Consider the following 14,837-nt stretch of genomic DNA (forward strand, 5'->3'; position numbering starts at 1 on the left):
GCAGCAGTGACACAAAGGGAGGTAAAGAGCCCGGCACACAGCCCCAAACTCCTCTGATACTAGTGTTAATTTATTAACCCATTACTACGTCATCTAACTAGTGTGCAGCAAGGAACTGTCACTCCTTTTGATCTACACTCCCTGGTTCCTAAGAGATAACCCATGATTGTACGCTTTTTGTGGCCTCAAGATTTCTGGTCCCTTTCATATTCAGCTCTGTTTAACATTCTGTTCCTTCTGTTTGCTGTTTAAATGATTTCCTATTATTGTTTCTTTCAACTGCCAAGGGAGGTTTCAGTCGAGTATATATTGCTGCCTAAAAAAGTACTCAAGATGTAGTAATAGTATATTGTTTTAGTTAAGTGACAGGTACTCAGTCTATCATCTATCTATCTATCTATCTATCTATCTATCTATCTATCTATCTGAGTTTCAGCTCAAACACACACACATATACATACTTATACAGACACAGACACATGCACATATATTACGCTTAGAGTAAAATATGCACACAGCCAGCCGCACACATCTTATCCCATGGAATCAATTCTGCAAGGGCTTAAAATCATTGCTTAACGTATGAAGGTATCCAAAGACTAATTTCATTTTTCAGGATGTTTCTCTTTCTCATGTATATACAGTAATGAAACTTCCATAACTCTCAAGTTTAAGAAATGCAGTGCTCTTATCAGCTATAAAAACCAATCTGTGGGCATTGTATCATCTGAGGGGATTTCAGAAGCGTTTGCCAGATATTGCTGCTGCTTTCACGACTGTCACAGCATTCTGTTGGGGCTGTGCCGTGAATAACGAGGGTGGAAATGGCAGAGAGAGACTGAGGCACTGTGTGGCACACCCTGGAGCCATCTCTGTGCCGAGGCCATGCCCAGTCAGTCACAGGGCTTCCCGGTGACTGCAGTCTCCAGGGCTCCGGAGGACTGTCACGCACATCCCCATGGGTGATGCACTTGCTTTGCCCTGTGGAGCAAGCCTTCCTTGACCAGAAGAGCGCCAGGCCCAGAATGAGGGGTCATTGCCAAGGATGCAGAGCTGGGCTGCCAGGGCACAAGCTTTCTGCTTCCGCCACCAGGTGACCCGGGTCCAGATGTTCATTGTTTAAACTCATCTGGATGAGAAGGGTGATCTTCCAAGGGGCTGAAGGAATGCCAAACCCCAATGCAAAAGGCTTGAAAGACCTTGAGAAAAACCACAGGTGTGTCACAGCGGGCTAGGTTGGTATGGTGACTGCAGTGGCTCACGTAGCCTGGGCTGGGAGCTGGCCATCCCCATAATGTGCCCTGTGTCCTCGTTTCTTCCCCAGTGAGATGAAGTTTATGCGCAGAACTTGAGAGGTCCCTCCCACACCTTCTCTCCCCCTTGGGGGGGTTATTACATTGTTCTCTATCCCCCACCCACCTGCACAGCACGCAGAAGCCTGTCCCCTACAGATGAGCAATACAGCACAGTAAAGAGCTCCGACTTGAGAGTTGGACACAGGTTTGAATTCAGCTCAGAAAAGTGGGCATCGTGAAGTGTCCCTCATAGGGTCATAAGGACACAGGTAACAAGAGGCACCCAGCCAGAGGCTGGCAAGCAGAAAGTCTGGTGAGGGGGAGCTCCTGGAGCCCCCTGTAAATTGGGTCCTGGGCAGCTGCTCTGATGGGCCAAGTGCTTCCCCTCTGAAGTTTCCCTCTGTTGTATTCAAATTGGGTAACAATGGGCTGCCGTTCTGGGAGGGGCCGAAAGTGGTCCCTCAGATCCCGGTAGCCTGGGCCCACTGGAAGGGCAGAAACCTCTTTGGCTGGACGTCCAGACCATGGACAGGGACCTGAGTGATGAGGACAGTAAGTACAGCGGGCGGGCACGGGGCGCTCATCTCTTTAGGGGGCACGGAGCTGAAACCTTCCTCTGTCCTCAGTACTGTCTCGGGTTCTGTGTCTGCCCTGCTGGACGCCTCGCTTCCTTCCTCTTCTCCTTCCTTCCTTCCTTCCCTTCGTGTGCAAAGCCCACCGACAGCCTAGGCTGTTCTTCTGTGAGGGCCTCTGGGCAATGGAGAAGGATGAGAACTTGCCCCAGCCACGTTACTACTGCCCAAGTCTTGCCATCTTTATCCTTCCTTCCTCTGGCTGACAGTCCTCACCTCCTCCAGCGCCAAGTGTAAGTGAGAATATCAGGATTTTGTTTCAGTCACAGTTGGGTTCAGTTCTTAGATGAGGTTAATTTTGAAGAAATGTCACTAAAGGTGTTTACTCATGGTCTCCCTTCAGCAAAGAGCCCGTGTGTTCGCTGCGGCTCCTGAAGCAGCCTGGGCGGGCCCGTCCTGTCATTGCTGGGACAGGAGGACAATGGAATCTAAGGACTATTTAAAGAGATGAAGAAAGAAATGATATTTCAGGAAAACATGTGCTATGTTTAGAAAAGGGAAATTCTTGAATGTGGTACAGTATCAGATTGGCAGTTGGAAGGCTGGGGTTCAGGTCTTGACTGTGCTACGCGTTGGTTGTGTGATTGTCAGCGAGTCATTTCACCTCTCTGAGCCCCAGTGTTTTCATCTAGAAAAGGAGATGGGGTGAGGAGTTCTTAAATGTGGTTTTTTGTTTTTTAAATAGGGCTGCATGGATTTTCTTTGAATCCCAGAGACGATTCAAATGAAATGACACTAGTACATTTTCATACTTACTGAACTTGGTGGCCTTGGAGGTCCTTTGAGAGTCCAATACTCTCTGTTGTTGTTGATGCTGTAATCTCAACACTTTGAGTTTCAGAGCCGGAGTGGGATATAAAATGAACTCATTCTAATCTTAGAGATCAAGTTAAATTTTGTTGGGATTCTTTTTCCTATTGAAGTGGAAGCTATATGCAGCTATTTTAGCATGTGTTTAAAGAGGACCTAATCTGATATATTAAAAATTGTGTATTTATAGTCTTAGTTTGGTAAGCTTCTCCTAACATTCAAATGCAACCTTTCCTGTTCAAAACACTACTCATTAGCAGTCTTTCAATTTCTATTGGGAGTTTCTCTTAGTAGAAATGGGCTCTATCAGATCTCAATTCAAATTCAAGGTGTGCCTCCTAATTGCTGGGTGACTTTGTTTAAGTCACCTAACCTCTCTGAGTTTTATTTTCCCCAATTAAAATAGAGATGGTTTCATCTTCCAGACTTAGTGAAGCATTAATTAGATGTAAATGATCTAAAGCATCATGCAGCCCAGAATAGGTATGAAATTAATATTGACTAGAGAATTATCAGATTTTGTCCCTCAGAGCTTTAAAATTAATCTGTTATTAATGGAAGATATAATCACCTATGATGTTTCTGCTTTGGCATCATTTTTTTAGTAAGCAAGATGAGAGTAAGGTGAATGCTTCAGTTCCCTTAAAATTCTAAAAGTTGTGATAAACCCTGATTCTTTCATAGTGTCATATGGTGTGCTGATTTCTAACATAATCAAACCTTAGGTCAGCACTTAAAGCAGGGGTCCCCAAACTTTTTACACAGGGGGCCAGTTCACTGTCCCTCAGACCGTTGGAGGGCTGGACTATAAAAAAAACCATGAACAAATCCCTATGCACACTGCACATATCTTATTTTAAAGTAAAAAAACAAAACGGGAACAAATACAATATTTAAAATAAAGAACAAGTAAATTTAAATCAACAAACTGACCAGTATTTCAGTGGGAACTATGGGCCTGCTTTTGGCTAATGGGATGGTCAATGTGCTCCTCTCACTGACCACCAATGAAAGAGGTGCCCCTTCTGGAAGTGCGGTGGGGGCCGGATAAATGGCCTCAGGGGGCCGCATGCAGCCCGCGGGCTGTAGTTTGGGGACCCCTGACTTAAAGGCTACTGCTTGGGCTAGAATTGCCCAGAAAAGCTTTTTAAAAACTAAGTTGATGAGCTCTGGAACAATGTAAATTTTTCTCCAGGTTTCAGACTTACTAATTGCTATAGGACTTTCATAATTTAAATGTCCCTTTTTAAGTAAGAAATGGCTGCCCACTTTGTCCAGCTGAGTTCCCCTTCCCAGTCACTAACGTGCTGTCTCTTAGTCTTTGAGTCTATATTGTGGGCAGCTTCAGTGAGAGAATATCCTCTTCCAGTGAAACACTTAGGGACCTAAGGTGGCATGGATAGGGACATTGTGGGATGTGGGACCTGCATGGAAGTCACCTGGAAGGCTGTTTTAGCACTTGCCAGCATCACCACCTGAAGGCAGCATCTCTCACTGTTGACTGGAAGACCTTCAGTGGAGGGCTCATCCCTTGTCTACAGCTGATGCTGTTAAAAGTTTTCTTCTATTGAGTTGATATTTCTTTCCCTGGAGCTTCTACTCCTTGGTGTCAAAGTCTTTTTTGTCTCTAGTTTGACTAGGTCCTGTTTCTTCAGTGGTCCCAGAAGTAATGTGAATTCTTAATTACTCTTCTAGAGGAAGATGTCCTAGCTCAGAGCCGAAGAGGAAAAAAATCCCCTCCCTTATTCTAAAAACCATATCCTTTGTAATATAATTTCTTTTTTGTGTGTGTGACAGAGACAGAGAGAGGGACAGATAGGGACAGGCAGACAGGAAGGGAGAGAGATGAGAAGCATCAGTTCTTCGTTGCAGCACCCTTGTTGTTCATTGATTGCCTTCTCATATATGCCTTGACGGGGGCGGGGTGTCACAGCAGACCGAGTGACTCCCCGCTTAAGCCAGCGACCTGGGCTCAAACTGGTGAGCCCCACTCAAACCAGATGAGCCCACGCTGAAGCTGGCAGCCTTGGGTTTCGAACTTGGGTCCTCCACATTTCAGTCTGACGCTCTATCCACTGCGCCACTGCCTGGTCAGGCAAATTTCTTTTATTGCAGTCTTAAGCCTCTCCCAGAAATGGTAAGCAAGAGCCTCTTCAGTAAGAAGGGCTATAACTAGAGCCCATGGTAATTTTAGGAGGAGACTGCTCTGGTCCAGGACCATAGGACCTCAGTGGCACCTCCTTACCCCGGGCACTGACCCCTAGGGAGGCGGGGGAAATGATCTGAGTCCACAGAATCGTCACCATCAGTGACTCAGTTCTGAAGAGATGGGACTCTCCCTTTGGCATCCAGACTAGCTTTGCTCCCCAAGTCTTATTCATTCGAGTGCCCTTGCCCCAGCTCTGAGTTGGAGATCTGAGACTGGATCTGAAGCTATCATGGTCACTTGGTGGCAAAGGAACCTGGCGACCCTGGCAGGGGCCCAGCTGACGTTGGTACCTCAGGGTTTTCCAGACATCCCTTGGGATGGAACATGGCTACCAGGAGAGCAGGTCTTCCCTGCCAGGTTGGCCCTGGCCTCATGGGCCTTTTCTGTGGGCTGCACACTTCTGGAAGGGGATATAGGTCTGGAATCTCCTTAATGGACAGATACTGTCCCCTTTGGAGACTAAAAAACAAAAGTTTGATGAAGTCATACCATAGCTTAGACAGGATCCAAAGAACTCTTTCTTTTGCTTGCAGAGGTCTCTCTTAAAATAAAAATTTATTGATTGATTTTAGAGGGAGAGGAAAGGAGAGGGAGAGAAACATTGATATGTTTTTTCACTTATTTATGCATTTGTTGATTGATTCTTGTATGTGCCCTGACCAGGGATTGAACCTGCAACCTTGGCCTAGTGGGTGGATGCTCTAACCCAGTCTTTTTTAAACCACTGATCAGCAGACTGGTCCTCCAGAAATTTCGTGAGGGTAAACAAAAGAGTTAACTACCCTGATGTTGTATGAAGAGTACAGACCCAATGATCTTAGTCAAATTTGTTTATGCTCAGGGTGACTGCCTTAGTGGTCTCTGAAATAGTTCTCCTATTTTCACCAGTCCCCCAGTGTAAAGAGGTTGAAAACCGCTGCTGTAACTAACTGAGTGCCTGGCGAGGGTGCAGAGCTCTCTCAGCCACTGCTACCAGCTCCGCTCTGTTTTAGGGAAAGGATATCAAGGCCCTAAAAAGTTAAGTGATTTTTCCTCTAAGATTACACAGCAGGCTAGCTGTTTTGTGCTGTGCTCATGGCTGAGGGAAGGATGAATAAAACATCGACCTACCTTCATGGTGTTCAAAGTTTAGCAGGGGAGGCAGACCCCAAACAGGTAGTTTACAAATAATAATTCTTATAAAGCCATTTGGCAAAAGCAATGGCATTCTGAAATCACAGAGGAGGAGAACCACACCCAGGCTGGCTTTGAAGGAGGTGAGATCTGGGCCGAACCAGGCTAAACCCGGTAGTGGGGTGTCATGGGCAGGAACAGCCAGAGCAAGGCTGGCAGAAATGGCATGGTGTGTCTATGAGGATAAATGCAAAGCTCAGTGTCATGAAGTGACAAATCACCTCTAGAAAGAAGAGGCACCTCTTAGAAAGCCCAGCCCTCACATGGGCCTCTCTGGGCATGGCGGCACTGTCTACAAAGCCAGAGTTTCACATTCCCACTCACTGAAACGTGTAAATGTGTTGTAACATTTGCTTCATTCTGTCTGGCACACCACAGGGGCATTCATCACTCCAAGGAATACTTCCAGGTCTTCTTTTTCCATTTCTCTTGATGCTGGTCTCACATTATATTTGCTCCCCCAAATATTTTCTTGAGGTCCCCACCCCAAAACTCCCACATTTCTCATATATATATATATGTTTATTTTTCTTCTTTTTTCCAAGTAAGAGAAGGGGAGATAGAGAGACAGACTCTCACATGCACCCTGACTGGGATCCACCAGGCAACCCCCATCTGGGGCCATGCTGGCAATGGAGCTATTTTTGGTGCCTGAGGTGTAGGCTCCATAGAGCTATCCTCAGTGTCTGGGGCCCATGTGCTCAAACCAATTGAGCCATGGCTGTAAGAGGAGAAGATGGAGAGAGAGAAGGAGGGAGGGTTGGAGAAGCAGATGGTCACTTCTCCTGTGTGCCCTGACCGGGAATCAAACCTCGGACATACACGTGCCAGGCCAACGCTCTACCACTCAGCCAACTGGCCAAGGCCAATCCCACACTTCTCTCTCAAGCCTCAAGCAGGCTTGTTTCTGTTTCCCTCTCTTCCTCCCCCTTTCTGCTCTGTTCTCTGGCCTTACCGCCTCGCCCTCCCCATTTACCTGTCTTCTCTCCTCTCAACTTGCTCTGGACAACACAGAAAGAGTTCTTTCCCCATCATATGAGCAAATGGGAACCTTTTCTTCCTGTCTCACAGGTCATTTCATTTAGGGTCTTATCTGACAAGTTCAGGGCCTTGGACATTAGCTGTGGGTAGCAGTGAGCCTCTGTGTTATTTAAGAGAGGGGGACAGTCCGCTCAGGCTTTCTAGTCTTGCTCAGAGGGCTTTCAATTAGTGTAGACTATTATTTGTTTATTTATTCTACTTGGCTAAACAGGACTACTTATTTCTTTTCTTTATCTTAAATCACCTGAATCTTCTTATCTTTCTCCTTTTTTTTTCATTTTAAATTTCAGTAAAATACGCATGACATTTGTCATCTTAACCATTTTTAAGTGCACAGTTCAGTGCATTAAGCACATTCCTCCAACCATCTCCAGTATATTTTCATTTCCCCCAACTGAAACTGTAGCCATTACATAAAACCTCCCCATTCCCCCCACCCCCACCCTTGGAACACACCATTCTGTTTTCTGTCTCTGTAAATTTGACACTTGAATCTTTCTTGCTCTGTCTTAGATATAATTAAAATTACAAGGCATTTATGTGTACCAACTGTATGCAAGAAGGGGGATTCCCTGTTTAAAAGGGGAGGTCACATGTGTTGAAGGAAAGAAAATATAAAACTAAAGCAAGATAGCAGCAGGAAGCCATATGAGCTAAGTGGCATGACTGCAGTGCTTGTAAGATAATTAATCTGGAATCAGAAGCAGAAGGCATGGGCTCTGTTTCTCCTAAAGGCATTGGCATTTAAAAGAGAAAGGTAAGAGGTGATCCATTAATTATGCCTTTCTCTAAGAGGAAAATTCCTTTCTGTACAAATACAAAATAGCTGGTGGCTGGTGAGCAGAAATCCTACCTGTCTAACACTTTGCCAAACTTTCTCAGCAACCATGATGCCATCTGCATGGAGCAACAGGGTGTTCAGCTAGGTGGAAAGGTTATTGGGCTTGGAGCCAGGACCGAAGTTCTAAGGACTATTTCTGTCTCTGCTATGAATGTTTGAGCTCATTGCCCCAAATCACATCTTTGAGCCTCATCTTGTTCTGTTACAAAACGGGAATAACAGTGGTTGTGGCGAAGCGCAAAAGAGATCACGCCTGCACCATCGGTTTGTGAGCCGCAGGATGCAGTGCTTGTGTTAGGGTGGGGGGGCCCAGCTGGCCGCCGGCCCTGGAACGCAGCCCGACACCATGGAAACACTGAAGTGTCTGGTGCCCCCTTGGAGTGCCCTATGCTGGATGTCACACAATGCCCCGTGACGTCCGCGTTCCTGTTGTTCTGATGAGATCTGCACAGGAAATGACGCATCCGCCTGGAGTTCAGCCTGGAGCCCTTTATTTTTGTACTTAACATAATGGTGAGATTATTTTAGCTCTGACGAATTATGACTGCCCCACGGGGTCAGGGTGGCTCCCAGTTGATGGATGGAGCTCTGAGTTTCCCACCTCTCATTCTTCCCCTCTTCCTGCCCCTTTGTTTGTTTTCTAGCAGGACATAGCAGCCAGGGCATTTCCCTGTCTTCTCCAGGAGGACAGTATTGATGCCCCAGCTGACCCAAGACTCTGGGTGGGTGGGGCCATCCCAGGGGAGAGGGCTGTGGTGCTCATGCCTTTCTGTGCTTGACATTTTCACTGTCCCCTGGCTTAAAGGAACACAAAGAAAGAGGAAGAGCTTGCCTCCTCATGTCCAGGACATTGACTGAGCATTTATTAAACGCCAGGCTCAGAGCTGTGTATGCATTGTCTCATTAGATGGCACTAATATCCGCTCTGTTTCACAACTTGGGCAGTTGAGTTCTGTAAGGACGTGTGGCTGGCATGGGGTCATGTATTACATGGCTCAGCTCCAGGGAATCAGAGCCCAGCTTCCTAACCACCGAGCCTCAGGGATTCCGACTCCAGACACCCTGGATACAGTCCAACCCAAATCTTCGTCTTCGATTCTGATAAGGGGGCTCACGGGGACTGCAGTGGATGAGCATGGGTCTTAGTCCCTGAAAGCTCAAATTCCTGCCTTTATCTTCCTGACTGCACTCAAATCCATCCATGTCTAGGTCAGGTTGGGCAAAATACGGCTCAGTGGCCAAATCTGATCCATAACCTGTTTTTGCAAAGTTTTATTGGAACAAAGCCACTCATTCAATTGTGAGTTGTCTGTGGCTGCTTTGAGGCCACAATAACTGAGTTGAGTAATTGAGACAGACCACTTGGCCCACAAAGTCTACAATATTCACTACCTGACTATTTATAGATAATGTTTGCCATTCCCTGGGTTCTTGGTGGCTAAAATAGCCTGCAATGCTAATGAATTCATTAGAAACAAAACAATATTGGGAACCAAAGTATGAATAATAACTCCATATTATCATATTGAGGACTTCAGTAACCATCAGCATACCTCAGTTTGAAGCTTTGGGATGATGTCAGTTTGTGCCACACCCATGTCTATCCTGGCTCTCTCACTTCTTTCTTGGAAGAATCTTTTGCTTAAAAAGATAGGTTTTCCTGCTAAAAAAGGCACTCTCTACATCTGCAAACATTCTTCTATTTCGGCTTCCTTTGTAAGTTTCCTGCAAGGAGAAAGAACCTTAGAGATGCACATGTGCTTGAGGATAAAGACATTTTGGAGGAAGGGGGTAGAATGGGGTCGTTCATTTGTCTTAACGATACCCCCCCTCCCTCCATTGCTCTTGGCCACCATGTTTCAGGATTCAGGCTTTGTCACCAGCTGCCATCTCCACTTTCACACAAACTAGGCTGCTCCAATTTAGAACAAGATCTGCTTATTCTTCTGACCTCTGTTTTTATTAAACTCAAAAAAACAGGACATAGTTTTATTTTTTACAGAGCTACAAAGAAGAAAAAGGGGACTCTAAGGGACATGGTGGATCGGCTAGAAGTTTGACCCGAATGTGCTTCAGTGACTGAATGAGGAGAGAATCAGTCACCTTCTACTGATGATTTTTTTAATCAGTTTACCCTTTGGAGCCAATTTTCTGTTATTAAATGGGCAGCTAGAAAGATAGTTGAGGGATTCTTGCCCCTCTGCATGGGGGCTTCAGGGAACAGGTTTGCGGGGTGGCCCAGGGGGCTGGACCTGGAAGGACGAGGCTCTACCCTGCTCCAACTCCGCCCCTGTGCACCCCAGGGATTCTCGAGCAAGCTCTCTGAGCCTCAGACTCCTCATGTCCAGTGGAGTTGGAAGTCCTGCCTTCCATATCTCTGGGTGGGAGAAGGGAGTGAAGCAACAGTGTGTGGGGTGATGATGCCTTGTGAGTTATCCCAAGTCTCTGGGGCCAGTTCTCATATTGTGCTTTCTTGTTTTTATCTACATAGCCTGACAGATCAAGATGAGGTTTCAAAAAAACTTTTAAATTCCATATTGCTTCATATTTAATTTTGGGTGTATGGCATAGTGGTTATGTGGAAGGTAGTTAGACAGTCATGAGCAGAGCAAGGATGATGGGCCAGGCACAGAAGGTCCCCAGGGTGGACAGCCCCTGGTGCCTAGCAATGGGCAAAACTGGGAAAACAAGGACCTGCCCCCAGGGTGACCTTTCCCACGCTAGCATTAGTCTGGTCATGCGGTTTGGACCCCTCCCCCCCCGACCTTTCCTCCCCTGGCACATTGCTAGTCATGTGGGTTAGACCCCCCTAGAGGGGGAACACATGAGGGAACAGGAGAACAGCCCTTAAGTGTTAAGCCCGCAGGACAACGAGATTCTGACTTGCATCAGATACATCTGGGCTGCAGTTGTGTTTCAGCTCCAGGCCCAGAAAAGCAGCAAAACCAGAAAAAGGATGCCATGGCTGACCTCAGGACCAGCTGCATTGACTAATGACCCCTGCCCTGGTGCCAACCAATCAGTAGAGACCATGACCCCGAGAGGACACACCAGGGAAGCTAATGAATATTCTGGGATCCTCCCCTGAGACTTCCAGATGAATGCACTCGAGAGGACGGGCTCAGCATGGCTCTCCTGCCTCCTCTCTCCCTGTCCAGCAATACACTCAAGAGGACGGGCTCAGCATGGCTCTCCTGCCCTCCTCTCTCCCCGTCCTGCAATACACTCAAGAGGACGGGCTCAGCATGGCTCTCCTGCCCTCCTCTCTCCCTGTCACTTCCAGATGAATGCGCTCTCGAGAGGACGGGCTCAGCATGGCTCTCCTGCCCTCCTCTCTCCCCGTCCCGCTTCCCAGGCTCATCGTCCTTGCCTCTCTTTTTCTCTTACGCTCCAAGAGCCCTTCTTTTGCAGCTTGTTTCCTGAGTCTATGTCTTCTATCTCTGTGACTTTCTAGGTAAACAATGAAGCCAAGAACTCAGGTTCTTGGCTCGGAATTCTTAGCCAGAACTCAAGTCCCAAGGGTGCTGACCCGAGGTCTGGTTTGACTCCACTGGTCTAACACCTAGGGCTGTTTTGCAGAGAATGGTTAGAAAATCATATATGTACTTCACAAAGTGATCTCCCTGGTACTTCAGTACCCACCTGTCATATATAATATGTAATATAATAAACTGTAATATAACAAAATATATGTTACAGTAATAACCTGTAATATAGTTATTACAATATTATTGACTATATCCCCTATGCTGTAATTTATATCACCATTACATTATTTAGTAACTATAGATTTGTACTTTGTACACCTCTCACCTTCACCCAGCCCCCCAAACTCTCCTGCCCTCTGACATCTGAGTCTGGTCCCTGCATCTTTGAGTCCGTTTCACTTTCGTTTGTTCATTTATTTTGTTCTTTAGATAGCACATATAAGTGAAATCAGCAGATTTATAGTGAGTGATTCTTCCAGAGGGGTTGCCTCATAAAACCACTTGGATAGAACATGGGCTTTGGAGACCAATGGACTGTGGCTTGAATCCAGCTTCATCACTGCTGGCTGTGTGATCTTGGGCAAGTCACCACCTTTCTGAGTCTTAGTCTTCTCATTGGTAGAATGGGGTGGGATTGGTCTATCAGTTTGGGTCATCCAACAAGCAGACACACCAAGATGGCATTAGTGTGACAGTCCTTTAGGGACACCTGTGAAAGGAAAAGAAGAGAGGGAGCAGATGGAGGCAGGGACAACCTTCAGAGGCAGTGCAGGCCAGACATGTAAGAGGAGAGTGGGCAGGATGGAGTGTGAGCAGAAGGAGCTCAGAACATGATGTGACTCCAAGAGAGTCTTGCTCAGGTCTGTGGGGAGTGCTACAGCCAAGACTCCCCATCATAGGAAGCTGCGTAACAAATGGATCCACTTCTCACTGCCTTCAAACAACAAACATTTTACTTTATTTCATAATTTTGCAAGTCAAAAATTTGGGCAGGGTTCAGCTGGGTGATTCTTCTGTTCTGTGTGTAATGGGTCAAAGTTTGTCTTAGTTTGGGCTGCTGGAACAAAAACACCATTGACTGGGGGGCTTAAGCAACAAACATTTATTTCTCATAGGTCTGGATGCTGGGAAGTCCAAGACAAAGGTACTGGGGTAGATCGGGTGTCTGGTGAGGACCCACTTCTGGGCTTGTAGACAGCTGCCTTCTCACTATGTGCTCATATGCCAGGGAGAGAACACCCTGGTCACTTTCTCTTTTTATAAGGAGAGTAATCCTATCACGGGGGGTCTGCTTTCATGACCTCATCTCCATGTAGTCATCTTCCACTGTTATAAAGTACTGCAATCACGGGTTACATAGAGACACCAAGGCAGGTTACAGAATAAATTTTGAGGAGTTTATTAATTAGCCGACTAGCTACATGGGCCACGGTCCCAAATCATATAGGCCCTCATACAGTTCTGAGCCTTCTTTATACAAAATCAAGTACCGGTTGGGGTGGGTAAGGAGGGGGAGCAGGGTACAATAGTCAATTACTAACAAGCTTACATTTATCTATAGGTTCTATTAAAAGGAAAAAGCATTCCCACATATCAAGACCACAAGATAACACAGTAGTGATAATTGTTTTACATACCCGGCAAAGACATTCCCAAATCTTCTAGTGTCTACCACCCATCCCTGTTGCCACAATGAAATGGTTAGCTTAGGATAAGGAAAGAAGTTAAATAAAATTACCTTTGCTAAAAGTGTTGGGGCCAGCTTGTTAGGAAACCTGATCAGCTAGTCCCTGCTTGCTTAGTTTACAAGTTTTATATATATTAAGAATTTCAGAAGGATGGTTATTAGAGAGCATATAAAATGTTACAGAATACAGGTTTTTCAAGCAAGGGGAGTGGGCTCCTGATCCCTTTGTCAGAGGTATATGTCACTCTCAGGACTCCAGGAGGGGAGGAAGAGTTAGAATCAATGTAGGAATTTTTAATTAAGATATGTAAACATTGTCTCTGAAAGGCTCTTAAGGAAGGGGAAGAGGACGTTTTCAGATAAGTTTTACCTTCTTTGCTCTGTGTAGCAAGTAGTGGCCTCAGTCCTAGAGAACTATAGTTAAACTATGATTAGTTACTAACTTTTGCCCCTTTAATCTCTCTCTTCAGGTTTTTTTTTTCTCTTCAGAAAGGAGGGTAAGGGGAGCCTGATTCTTCCTTTTAAAATACTAATGTTAATTTTTGCAATTCCTTGGCAAAATACACCACAGGCCCACCTCCTAATTCATTCCACTGGCAGTTAGGATTTCAACATATGAATTGGTGGGAGGCAGGAGGAGCAACATGGCCACGTAGTCCATAACAGGTCACTCAGTGGTACTTGGTGGGCAGCTCGGTCTGGCCTGGAGGGTCCAAGATGGCTGTGTTCACATGCTTGGTGGCTTGGTGGGGGTGGCTGGAAGGCTGGGCTCTGCTAATCCCTCTCCATTTAGTCCTAGGGTGTCTTCATATGGCCTGTCTAGCAGGATGGTCTGATGTCTGACAGCAGCTCAGTGCTCAGGAGAGAATGCTCCTTGAGGCCAGAAGTAGATGTTGCAGTTTCTTCATTGCTTCCACTGTGTTCCTATGGTTGAAGCAGTCTTAAAGCTGCCCAGGTTCAAGGGGAGGAGACATAGACCCATCTTTCAATGAGAAAGAGAGAAACCTTAAAGAAGTCTGACCGTCTGTGATTCAGCATCTATTTCTAGGGTCTTGGAATATGACACTGTGTATAAAGCACCTGCCATGGTGACTGGCACAGAATAGGTGGCCTTCAAACCTCAGGAGCGGCCGTTCTCAATGTTTTTCCCATCCTTGTTATTGCTGCTGCAGCTCTCACACATCACCCCTTCCCTTCTCACCCTACAGATGTGTTCTGTCTGCCGAGGGTGTCAGAGTGAGGTGTTTTTGTTTTTATTGAATATAATAAGCCTGCCTTCACCTGTCAGCTTCCTGTGAAGTCGCTGTAGGCCCTCCCTGCCCGAGGCTCAGGACTTCCTTCCTTTCTGCAGGTGTGGTGGACCTCAGCTTTGAGGCCGAGAGCCCTCTGGCACCCCCAGTTGAACTCCTGGAGAGCCTGCCCAGCTATGACTGCCTGTTTCAAGGAGGTGGTAAGTCCATGGGGTCTTGGTTCCTGTGGCCACTTCCTGGGGCTTCTGCTGGTTGGGGGGATGTCTCTGGAACAGCTAGCACTGGGATTGCTCCCCTTTCCTCTGGGGGCAATGGGGAGCCACTTGTCACCATTGTGAGGGAATGTCAGGGCATGGGGCAGAAGCTCGTGTCCATGAACATTCCATGACCATGACCATTTAAGACAAAAAA

At 46.4% G+C, this 14,837-nt stretch overlaps 1 protein-coding gene across 1 annotated transcript in view; it reads left to right on the forward strand.

Annotated features, from left to right (window-relative positions):
• Nucleotides 1-1,787: 1,787 nt before the first annotated feature.
• SSUH2 (ssu-2 homolog) overlaps nt 1,788-14,837 on the forward strand; it is a 31,402-nt gene continuing 18,352 nt past the window's right edge. Inside the window, exons 1-2 of the mRNA XM_066351179.1 lie at nt 1,788-1,847; nt 14,528-14,626. Coding sequence (XP_066207276.1) covers nt 1,820-1,847; nt 14,528-14,626 — 127 coding nt within the window. The 5' untranslated portion in view covers nt 1,788-1,819. The remainder of the gene's footprint in view (nt 1,848-14,527; nt 14,627-14,837) is intronic.

Source organism: Saccopteryx leptura, chromosome 10, assembly GCF_036850995.1.
Source record: "Saccopteryx leptura isolate mSacLep1 chromosome 10, mSacLep1_pri_phased_curated, whole genome shotgun sequence".
Lineage (NCBI taxonomy): Eukaryota > Metazoa > Chordata > Mammalia > Chiroptera > Emballonuridae > Saccopteryx > Saccopteryx leptura.